This window comes from Bombina bombina, chromosome 12 (genome assembly GCF_027579735.1).
Source record: "Bombina bombina isolate aBomBom1 chromosome 12, aBomBom1.pri, whole genome shotgun sequence".
In the NCBI taxonomy this organism is placed as follows: domain Eukaryota; kingdom Metazoa; phylum Chordata; class Amphibia; order Anura; family Bombinatoridae; genus Bombina; species Bombina bombina.
In genome coordinates, this window is record NC_069510.1 from 133,631,179 (window position 1) to 133,643,694 (window position 12,516).

Here is a 12,516-nt window from a genome sequence, read left to right on the forward strand (position 1 = left end):
GGTTCCCACAAGTAAGTATGACGCCGTGGACCGGAAACACCAATGTTGGAGAAAACAGAATTTATGCTTACCTGATAAATTACTTTCTCCAACGGTGTGTCCAGTCCACGGCCCGTCCTGGTTTTTTAATCAGGTTTGATTAATTATTTTCTCTAACTACAGTCACCACGGCACCCTATAGTTTCTCCTGTTTTTTTCCTCCTGTCCGTCGGTCGAATGACTGGGGTGGGCGGAGCCTAGGAGGGACTATATGGCCAGCTTTTGCTGGGACTCTTTGCCATTTCCTGTTGGGGAAGAGATATTCCCACAAGTAAGGATGACGCCGTGGACCGGACACACCGTTGGAGAAAGTAATTTATCAGGTAAGCATAAATTCTGTTTTTAAGTGTATTTCTATAGTTGATAATAATACATGGGTTTTATTACTTCTTATTGGTAAATGTTGCTAGGGTGGGCAAAGAGAAGTTTAAATGTTTTCCTACTTGCAGTCATTTGCTTTTGTTTTATCCTGTGTTACTCTTTCCTGCGTTTCATTTGTTATTGCTGCACTGGGTAAATCAGACAGTTTGGGTAGAGCGGTGCTTGTTCACCCCGTATAACAACCTTTGTTAGTGAGTACTACTATGGTAACAGAACTAGGGAGCTTTAGGATTAAATTTCACTCTTTTCATGCTATGAATTCTCATGACTGAAACATGGGAGCCATCTATAATCCAACAAATCACTCTTGTTCCAGGTACAGTGCTGAGACTCAGCGCGAGCACCTTTATGAACGGTGCCAGTTTAAGGAAACAGCCCCTATGTCGCCATCTCATCACATACGCTCTGAGGTTGAAATATCTGAGTTCATTTATGTAGGAACATCGTATCACAATCAGCAGAATGTTAACCCGAAACCACCAGAACTGTCGCAAAGTAAGAGGATTTATATCTATGTTATAAATATAGCAACTGTAGTTACTGCTTTACAAAACTGCAGCTATTGAACACGTTAATTGTATTCTGAAAAGAAATTAACCTCTTAAGGACATATGACGGAATTTTTCCGTCATAAAACAATTGAGCAAACTGAAAGCTGTGTCCTTAAAGGGTTAAATCTGTTTGTGAAATGTTATGTTTTTACTTTATACTGATGTTTTGTCAAGGTTACAGATAATTTTACATTTTCATAACATAACATTTTTTTGGCTATGTTGTATATTTGTATACAAGTTGTTTACTTCCCTGGACTAGTATTTTAGAAAGGAAAAAAAAAAGTAAATATTTTTGCTGCTTTGCATTATAATAGATTTTCTGGAGAAAGCAGAGGATACTAGGTATTGTGTTTCTTAGGTGAATAATTGATAATGGGTGTCAGATGTTCACTGTGTAGAGATAAGGAACGCTAGCTATACTAGAAATATTCTTACTGAGCGTGAGCCAATATTACCTGTATGAATCGGAACGAGAAACCCCTTGCCGCTATTAAACCTGACAAATTTACCTGTAAAGCTGACCTGTGTGCCAAGGTACAGGACAATGTGAGATCATCTGAAGGTAACGTGTAGTCATCTTTACTGATGGATTTACTTATGTTTATAGTATTAAACACAGGCTGGAACTTTTACAACATAACGGTGCTTGTATTTCAACCTGTAATGCACAGGAACACCTGTATTTACACTGATACGTTTGTATGTATGGTGTTTAGTGCAACTATGTACCTTTAATTGTGTACTGTCGAATATCTCTTAGCTACAAACAAAACTTATTTTCAAATTGGAACGGAAAATAATGTTTTGTTTTTATTTTCTTCTGCTAAAACTTACAATAGTTGGGGTAGGTTAGATTACGGGACAGAAAGTGAAAATTAAGTTAAAAATTAATATCATGATCCAGAAGTTTTGAAAAACGAAGGATACCTAGAGAATAACAAAAATGTATGTTAAAAGTGGAAAGATTTTTTTCTGTTTATTTAATTGCATGCTCTATGTAAATTATAAAAGTTTAACATTGCTATTCCTTTAACATTTCTTTCTTTCCAATGGCATGGAGAGTCCACAAATCCATTCAACTCCTGGCCACCAGGTGGAGGCAAGGAACACCCCAGCAAAGCTTCAAGTATCCTCCCATTACCCACAATCCCCAGTCATTCTTTGTCTGTGTAACATTGTAGGGGATGTGCAAAGGTGTCTGAAGAAATCAAGTTGTTAATCCTTTAATGGGTACTTTTTTCCTGCAAGCAAGGATTAGGGTTATGCTGTGTCCATGATATTGTATTAAAAAAATAAATATCAATTGCAGTAAATCACTGAGTCGCACAAGCAACCCGTATTTCGGAGCGTGTGCAAATTGATTGATGATTCTGCAGCCTCTTCCCCACTTTCTGTGTAAGTTCAGGCGGCTGAGGTTGTTATATGCCAGATCTGGCCCCTTACTGTGGGTCAATGATGAAGCACATGACCCACGGTAGCTATAGCAACCTACTGATCGTTAAAAGGAGCTGTACGGATCACAATTTTTTAGATTTTTCTTTTACACTAAGCCTGTCAGTTTTCTGTATTATATTATTTTTAGTCTTCTCTCAGTGTGTTTGTGTGTGTATGCAGTTGAGACCAGTTACTTATTTCATGCTATACGCTACCTTTTAGCTAATAAACGTTTTTCTTTCATACAGGTGGTGAGAGTCCACAATACATTACTTCTGGGAATTACTCTTCCCTACCACTAAGAGGAGGGAAAGATTCCCAAGCCACAATAACTCTATAACCCCCCCCCCCCACCTCACCTCTTGTCTTTGCCTCCACTTGAGGTGGATGAAGAATGAAGTACAGTGTTTGCCAGATAGATTTATTTGGAGTATTGGAAGTGATATATTTCACCAGTGGGAATTTAGTGACAAGCCTTGTCATGGGGATAGCAGGGACTTGTCCTTTGCCTCTCCCTGTTGGTTTGTCGATATACTTCTGTTCCAGTTCCTCTGCTGTAATGTTTAAGCAGTGGTCTTGGCTTTCTACTAGTTTTTTTCCAGTAGCAGAGTTCCTTTGGGTAAGTACTTTATTTTTATTTACTTGACATTTGATAAGCTGTTTAGGTTTCATCATATATTTTGTTATATATGTATATAGTCTTTGGACAGTTTATATATATATATATATATACATACATACAGGTAGCCCTCAGTTTACACCGGGTTTAGGTTCCAGAAGGAATGGTTGTAAATTGAAACCGTTGTAAATTGAAACCCAGTTTATAATGTAAGTCAATGGGAAGTGAGGGAGTTAGGTTCCAGGCCCCTCTCAAAATTGACATAAGTAACACCTAATACATTCTTTTTAAAGCTTTGAAATGAAGACTTTAAATGTGAAACAGCATTATTAACCTAATAAAATAGATTGTATCATCATCAAACTAAGTTTAATAAACAAAAACATTTGCTAAACCGCACCTAATAAAATTATCACACAAACACAGACTGTATCATTATCAATCTAAGTTTAATGAACAAAAACAAAATAATCACACAACAGACTGTATCATCATCAAACTAAGTTTAATGAACAAAAACAAAATAATCACACAACAGACTGTATCATCAAACTAAGTTTAATGAACAAAAACAAAATAATCACACAACAGACTATCATCATCAAACTAAGTTTAATGAACAAAAACAAAATAATCACACAACAGACTGTATCATCATCAAACTAAGTTTAATGAACAAAAACAAAATAATCACACAACAGACTGTATCATCATCAAACTAAGTTTAATGAACAAAAACGTTTTTTACTTGCCTTTTTCTGCAAACAGTTCTCAGCATTGAGTCTGCAGCTAAGGGAAGTGGCTGCTAGATCTTGTTCCTTTGAAAGCTGATCCATTGATCATGTCTGGCTTGCTTTTCATTGCATGTGTTTGCTGCAACACAAGCGAACAGCTCCACCTACTGGCTATTTTAATGTATGCATGTGCTAATGCTTGCAATAGCAGTCAATGCTTTTCAATAGCAAAAAAAAAAGGGCGTTATTCTGAAACGACGCAAATTGAACCGTCGTAAACCGAGGGCCATCTGTACATACATTTATTTATATATATATATATATATTATACAACAAAAGTGAGTACACCCCAGTGCATTATCACTTAAATGTCAAGTGATTCAAAATTGTATAACCTAACAGTAACAGTAGGGTATTTGCTCTTATGTAAAATTAAAAACTAACAGTTTAGATTTACTATATTAAAAATACCGGCCCCAAAGCAGGAAATCAATGCAACAAAAGTCAGTGCATATTCCTTTACTGAGATTAAAATCTTTTATTTTTTTCAGCTGCTGTTTGCTGGAGGGGTTGTGTTGCTCTACCTTTCTCTACTGGATTCAAGTCAGGTGACATACTTGGCCAGGTCATAGTTTTCACTTTTTTCTCCTTTAGAAACTCCTTTGTAATATTGGCAGTGTGCTTTGGATTGTTATCATGCTGGAATATTAGTCTTCTGCCAAACTTCTGGAGACTGAGAGTCATCTTGTCAGCCAGTATTTTGGTATATTTCAGGCATTCATGGTGCCATCTATAAATGTCATCTCCCTATCACCTTTTGCAGTCATGCAGCCCCATATCGTCACACTTCCACCTCCATGCTTCACTGTTGAGACTATGCATTCACTGTAATAATCCTGACCAGGTTTACACCAAACATGCTGCTCCCCATCTGATCTGAAAAATTGTATCTTGGTCATTTTACTAAATAATGTGCTCCCAGTATTCATCAGGCTGTTTAGCAAATTTAATCTTGCAGTTTTGTGTCGAAGACCAAGCAAGGGTTTTTTCCATGGATGCTGTCCATAGAAGTTGACATAATGCAATGTCCTTAGCACTGTCTGAGCTTTCACAGAAACTCCAATTTCTATTGATAATCCCTGAGCCAAATCTGAAGCACTTGTCTTGATGCAAATCTGAAGCACTTGCCTTGATCCAAATCTGAAGCACTTGCCTTGGTGCAAATCTGAAGCACTTGCCTTGGTGCAAATCTGAAGCACTTGTCTTGATGCAAATCTGAAGCACTTGCCTTGATCCAAATCTGAAGCACTTGCCTTGATGCAAATCTGAAGCACTTGCCTTGGTGCAAATCTGAATGAATGACTTGCCTTGATGCAAATCTGAAGCACTTGCCTTGATGCAAATCTGAAGCACTTGCCTTGATGCAAATCTGAAGCACTTGCCTTGATCCAAATCTGAAGCACTTGCCTTGGTACAAATCTGAAGCACTTGCCTTGGTACAAATCTGAAGCACTTGCCTTGGTACAAATCTGAAGCACTTGCCTTGGTACAAATCTGAAGCACTTGCCTTGATGCAAATCTGAAGCACTTGCCTTGATCCAAATCTGAAGCACTTGCCTTGGTACAAATCTGAAGCACTTGTCTTGATGCAAATCTGAAGCACTTGCCTTGATCCAAATCTGAAGCACTTGCCTTGATGCAAATCTGAAGCACTTGCCTTGGTGCAAATCTGAATGAATGACTTGCCTTGATGCAAATCTGAAGCACTTGCCTTGGTGCAAATCTGAAGCACTTGCCTTGGTGCAAATCTGAAGCACTTGCCTTGGTGCAAATCTGAAGCACTTGCCTTGGTGCAAATCTGAAGCACTTGCCTTGGTGCAAATCTGAAGCACTTGCCTTGGTGCAAATCTGAAGCACTTGCCTTGGTGCAAATCTGAAGCACTTGCCTTGGTGCAAATCTGAAGCACTTGCCTTGGTGCAAATCTGAAGCACTTGCCTGTTATTCAGAGCTAGATTGTGCAAGTAGCGCACTGTCCGTGGCATCATTTTAGGAGGTCAGCCACTGCAGCTTTGATTTTTGGCACTGTGTTTCGATTAATACCCCCTGATTACTGCTGCAACTGCGTTTTGACTGATTCTTAGTTAGTCACCAATCTTCCTGTATCCTTTTCCATATTTATGAAGTCTCACAATCAGATTTTTCAATTCCTCTTTTCCATGTGGAGACATGATGCAAACTTGCAGATAGACACAGCCCATTGGTCAAAAAAATAGTCTGTTCTGGTAACTATTGATAAATAAAGTAGGAAGGGAATTCAATTCTGTAGACCCCCAAATAATTAACAATAAATATATAGTGTATAATAGGGTAATCTAACCCATATACTTCTAAATTAGCTAGTTACTTGAAATATAGTGGGGGGTGCTCATTATCCGGGTAAATAGATAGAAAAAACAAAAAAGTAATGTATAAACCAGAGCACTCTTATATATCAATGAATAAGAATGTAGAACAGTGAGGTAATATGCAGTGGGTATGAAATAAAACTTAACATTTAATTGTATAATTTAAAAAGGTAGTAATAACTACCTGTGTGGTGTATTAAAAGACTGTATTGTGGTACAGTAGAGCTGGCAAGCCTAGGAAAGTATCCTTAAAGACGTAGCTGCATACAATGTAACCATAAGTAAACTTATATAGAAAAGAGGAAGATAGTCTGCTGCAAAAACACCATAATATGCTCACGGATTGCACTGAAAACTGAATCTAGAAAGAGGACAAGCCCCACAACAATTATACTAAGCTGGTGCAATGCTGGAGCGGTGTGTATTGCAGCAGAAATTCCAATACAACAATTAGGATAAGGTACAGAGTATAGCGCTAAGAACGTCTGTAAGGCTGCAGAGCTCTAAATTAAGCGCCTGATGCGCATTTCGCCATATGCTGGCTTTATCAAAGGCTAACCCGACTGGGTAGAGCCTCACTGCTTATACGTAGTGTGTTGGCCAATCAAAGGGGTTTTGATCCTACACACCCCTTTCTCAACGTGCACGTAAGCGTCACTCCTCATTGGTTCTGTTATACCACATGACTCCAGTCCGGTGAGTCACATGGGGCAGGATTAGTTTTGACAGCGCTAGCGATTGTAAATACAATCAGCGCTTAGAATAAAAGACAATACACATCGTGTAAGCTGAGGGTATCATATGAGGAATCATATACTGGGTAATCAGTCTATTGTATTAGTATATCAGTCCACACTCCTGAAGTTGTCATTGGTGAAATCGATATATATATATATATATATATATATATATATATATATATATATATATATATACACGGGCTATTTACAAAAGTACATCATTTCAGTTTCCTAAATAAAGATCTGATTGTAATAGCTGTTTCATTACTATGTATAATTATGATTATTTGGTGCCCCTATAGTTTATTAGGATATGATCTTAAACTTATTAGGTATGTACATTTAGAATTAACAGCGCTGATGGTCGTATATTCAATCCGTGCTCAAAATAAATAAAACATAAGATCAGCTACTGGTGGTTGTCATGTACAGACCTTATATTACTATTCATTAATCATATAATAACAGAATTCTTAAAGTTCGCACTCCTGATGTTTTATCCATTAAGATTAGTAATTCCATATGTACAAGGATACAAATAATTGCGTGTATATATAATTAATTAGTAAGAAATAAGAAACTGGTTGTCAGTCTGTTGTAACCATACAGTATACGCGAATAAGGCTGTATGGTATACCCCCATTTTTATTGTGAGATTTATATTAACAATAGTCTCAAGTGTATACACAATGAAGCTACGTATAGCTTTAATTCATTGTTAAGACCTCTATACAAAAGACCTCTATAGAAAATTAAAAATTAACTCACCAAATGTGACTTTTTTTAATTAGGTTAAATATAGTTTGCAATTTTGGTATTATTTTACTTCACCAATTTCGATGTTATTTAATTTTTATTGTTCCACCAAAGGATAAATAAAAGAATAAGGTCAATCCATTAGATGGTGAAAATTATCCAAATTGATAAATACAGTGAAGTTCAAGTCAAAGCCTGATCATAAAATAAAATATCTCTATATTAATGATCCATCATTATTGAAATATGACAGCATAAGTAGTGTTCCAATATCTTGCATTTCATATTCATTTTGGACATGATTAGTATTTGGTTCTGTTATGTTTTTTTCTACAAATGTGAGTTTAGATTATAGAAAAGAGTTGTATCCATTCTGTTCATTTAGTCCATGTGGTGTTAAGGTGTTTAACCAAAAGATCCATCGGCACTCAGCCTGTAAAAGCATGTTCTCCACATTTCCTCCTCTAATACCTGTTTTAATTACTTGTACAACTGAAATTTTCAAATCTGGTTTATTGCCATGTTTGCGAAGATAATGTTTCGCCACTGGTGTTAGAGTGTTACCTTTCTTATGGTCTTTTTCGCATTTTTTATATATACTATTAATGTGTTCACCCAGTCTTACACAGAGTTCCCGTGTCGTAATGCCTATGTATTTCATTCCACATTTACAGAATAAGCAGTAAACCACGTTTTTGGTCTTACAATTTGCAAAACTAAACATCCGTTTAGTGTCACCTACACAGGTAGTGAATTCTTTTTCATTTGTCATAAATTTGCAGAAACTACAGTTCCCACAGGCGTATGTTCCGGTAATATTCCTATTACTCGGGTTCCTTCTTGTGAAGTGGCTTTTCACCAGTCTGTTCCCAATAGTGGGAGCTCTTCTCCTCAGTTAAGAGTGAAGTTCTCTTAGCCCTTTGGTAAGCTACACGTATTGTTTCTTTCATGTAATTAGCAAGAGTCCATGAGCTAGTGACGTATGGAATATACATTCCTACCAGGAGGGGCAAAGTTTCCCAAACCTCAAAATGCCTATAAATACACCCCTCACCACACCCACAATTCAGTTTTACAAACTTTGCCTCCTATGGAGGTGGTGAAGTAAGTTTGTGCTAGATTCTACGTTGATATGCGCTCCGCAGCAAGTTGGAGCCCGGTTTTCCTCTCAGCGTGCAGTGAATGTCAGAGGGATGTGAGGAGAGTATTGCCTATTTGAATGCAGTGATCTCCTTCTACGGGGTCTATTTCATAGGTTCTCTGTTATCGGTCGTAGAGATTCATCTCTTACCTCCCTTTTCAGATCGACGATATACTCTTATTTATATACCATTACCTCTACTGATTCTCGTTTCAGTACTGGTTTGGCTTTCTACAAACATGTAGATGAGCGTCCTGGGGTAAGTAAATCTTATTTTTTGTGACACTCTAAGCTATGGTTGGGCACTTTGTTTATAAAGTTCTAAATTTCTAAATATATGTATTCAAACATTTATTTGCCTTGACTCAGAATGTTCAACATTCCTTATTTTCAGACAGTCAGTTTCATATTTGGGATAATGCATTTGAATTATTCATTTTTTCTTACCTTCAAAAATTTGACTCTTTTTTCCCTGTGGGCTGTTAGGCTCGCGGGGGCTGAAAATGCTTCATTTTATTGCGTCATTCTTGGTGCGGAATTTTTTTGGCGCAAAAAATCTTTTCCGTTTCCGGCGTCAGACGCCGGAAGTTGCGTCATTTTTTGACGTTATTTTGCGCCAAAAATGTCGGCGTTCCGGAAGTGGCGTCATTTTTGGCGCCAAAAGCATTTAGGCGCCAAATAATGTGGGCGTCTTATTTGGCGCTAAAAAAATATGGGCGTCGCTTTTGTCTCCACATTATTTAAGTCTCATTTTTCATTGCTTCTGGTTGCTAGAAGCTTGTTCTTTGGCATTTTTTCCCATTCCTGAAACTGTCATTTAAGGAATTTGATCAATTTTGCTTTATATGTTGTTTTTTCTCTTACATATTGCAAGATGTCTCACGTTGCATCTGAGTCAGAAGATACTTCAGGAAAATCGCTGTCTAGTGCTGGACCTACCAAAGCTAAGTGTATCTGCTGTAAACTTTTGGTAGTTATTCCTCCGGCTGTTGTTTGTATTAATTGTCATGACAAACTTGTTAATGCAGATAATATTTCCTTTAGTAAAGTACCATTGCCTGTTGCAGTTCCTTCAACATCTAAGGTGCAGAATGTTCCTGATAACATAAGAGATGTTGTTTCTGAATCCATCAAGAAGGCTATGTCTGTTATTTCTCCTTCTAGTAAACATAAAAAATCTTTTAAAACTTCTCTCCCTACAGATGCATTTTTAAATGAACATCATCATTCTGATTCTGATGATTCTTCTGGTTCAGAGGATTCTGTCTCAGAGATTGATGCTGATAAATCTTTATATTTATTTAAAATGGAATTTATTCGTTCTTTACTTAAAGAAGTACTAATTGCTTTAGAAATAGAGGATTCTGGTCCTCTTGATACTAATTCTAAACGTTTAGATAAGGTATTTAAATCTCCTGTGGTTATTCCAGAAGTTTTTCCTGTTCCTAATGCTATTTCTGAAGTAATTTCAAAGGAATCGGATAAATTGGGTAATTCATTTACTCCTTCTAAACGTTTTAAGCGATTATATCCTGTGCCGTCTGACAGATTCGAATTTTGGGACAAAATCCCTAGAGTTGATGGGGCTATTTCTACCCTTGCTAAACGTACTACTATTCCTACGTCAGATGGTACTTCATTTAAGGATCCTCTAGATAGGAAAATTGAATCCTTTCTAAGAAAAGCTTATCTGTGTTCAGGTAATTTTCTTAGACCTGCTATATCATTGGCTGATGTTGCTGCAGCTTCAACTTTTTGGTTGGAAACTTTAGCGCAACAAGTAACAGATCATGATTCTCATAATATTATTATTCTTCTTCAGCATGCTAATAATTTTATCTGTGATGCCATTTTTGATATTATTAGAGTTGATGTCAGGTTTATGTCTCTAGCTATTTTAGCTAGAAGAGCTTTATGGCTTAAGACTTGGAATGCTGATATGGCTTCTAAATCAACTCTACTTTCCATTTCTTTCCAGGGTAACAAATTATTTGGTTCTCAGTTGGATTCTATTATCTCAACTGTTACTGGTGGGAAAGGAACTTTTTTACCACAGGATAAAAAATCTAAGGGTAAAAACAGGGCTAATAATCGTTTTCGTTCCTTTCGTTTCAACAAAGAACAAAAGCCTGATCCTTCATCCTCAGGAGCAGTTTCAGTTTGGAAACCATCTCCAGTCTGGAATAAATCCAAGCCTGCTAGAAAGGCAAAGCCTGCTTCTAAGTCCACATGAAGGTGCGACCCTCATTCCAGCTCAGCTGGTAGGGGGCAGGTTACGTTTTTTCAAAGAAATTTGGTTCAATTCTGTTCACAATCTTTGGATTCAGAATATTGTTTCAGAAGGGTACAGAATTGGTTTCAAGATGAGACCTCCTGCAAAGAGATTTTTTCTTTCCCGTGTCCCAGTAAATCCAGTGAAAGCTCAAGCATTTCTGAAATGTGTTTCAGATCTAGAGTTGGCTGGAGTAATTATGCCAGTTCCAGTTCCGGAACAGGGGATGGGGTTTTATTCAAATCTCTTCATTGTACCAAAGAAGGAGAATTCCTTCAGACCAGTTCTGGATCTAAAAATATTGAATCGTTATGTAAGGATACCTACGTTCAAAATGGTAACTGTAAGGACTATCTTGCCTTTTGTTCAGCAAGGGCATTATATGTCCACGATAGATTTACAGGATGCATATCTGCATATTCCGATTCATCCAGATCATTATCAGTTCCTGAGATTCTCTTTTCTGGACAAGCATTACCAGTTTGTGGCTCTGCCGTTTGGCCTAGCTACAGCTCCAAGAATTTTTACAAAGGTTCTCGGTGCCCTTCTGTCTGTAATCAGAGAACAGGGTATTGTGGTATTTCCTTATTTGGACGATATCTTGGTACTTGCTCAGTCTTTTCATTTAGCAGAATCTCATATGAATCGACTTGTGTTGTTTCTTCAAGATCATGGTTGGAGGATCAATTTACCAAAAAGTTAATTGATTCCTCAGACAAGGGTGACCTTTCTGGGTTTCCAGATAGATTCAGTGTCCATGACTCTGTCTTTAACAGACAAGAGACGTCTAAAATTGATTTCAGCTTGTCGAAACCTTCAGTCACAATCATTCCCTTCGGTAGCCTTATGCATGGAAATTCTAGGTCTTATGACTGCTGCATCGGACGCGATCCCCTTTGCTCGTTTTCACATGCGACCTCTACAGCTCTGTATGCTGAATCAATGGTGCAAGGATTACACAAAGATATCTCAAATAATATCTTTAAAACCGATTGTACGACACTCTCTAACGTGGTGGACAGATCACCATTGTTTAATTCAGGGGGCTTCTTTTGTGCTTCCGACCTGGACTGTAATTTCAACAGATGCAAGTCTCACGGGTTGGGGAGCTGTGTGGGGATCTCTGACGGCACAAGGAGTTTGGGAATCTCAGGAGGTGAGATTACCGATCAATATTTTGGAACTCCGTGCAATTTTCAGAGCTCTTCAGTCTTGGCTTCTTCTGAAGAGAGAATCGTTCATTTGTTTTCAGACAGACAATGTCACAACTGTGGCATACATCAATCATCAAGGAGGGACTCACAGTCCTCTGGCTATGAAAGAAGTATCTCGAATTCTGGTTTGGGCGGAATCCAGCTCCTGTCTAATCTCTGCGGTTCATATCCCAGGTATAGACAATTGGGAAGCGGATTATCTCAGTCGCCAAACGTTGCATCCGGG

The 12,516-nt window shown here is 37.7% G+C and overlaps 1 protein-coding gene across 2 annotated transcripts in view; it reads left to right on the top strand.

Annotated features, from left to right (window-relative positions):
- CDK5RAP2 (CDK5 regulatory subunit associated protein 2) overlaps positions 1-12,516 on the top strand; it is a 538,634-nt gene that overhangs the window by 373,060 nt on the left and 153,058 nt on the right. For both annotated transcript variants that reach the window (XM_053695716.1, XM_053695717.1), the window contains one exon: positions 737-915. In XM_053695716.1, coding sequence (XP_053551691.1) covers positions 737-915 — 179 coding nt within the window. The remainder of the gene's footprint in view (positions 1-736; positions 916-12,516) is intronic.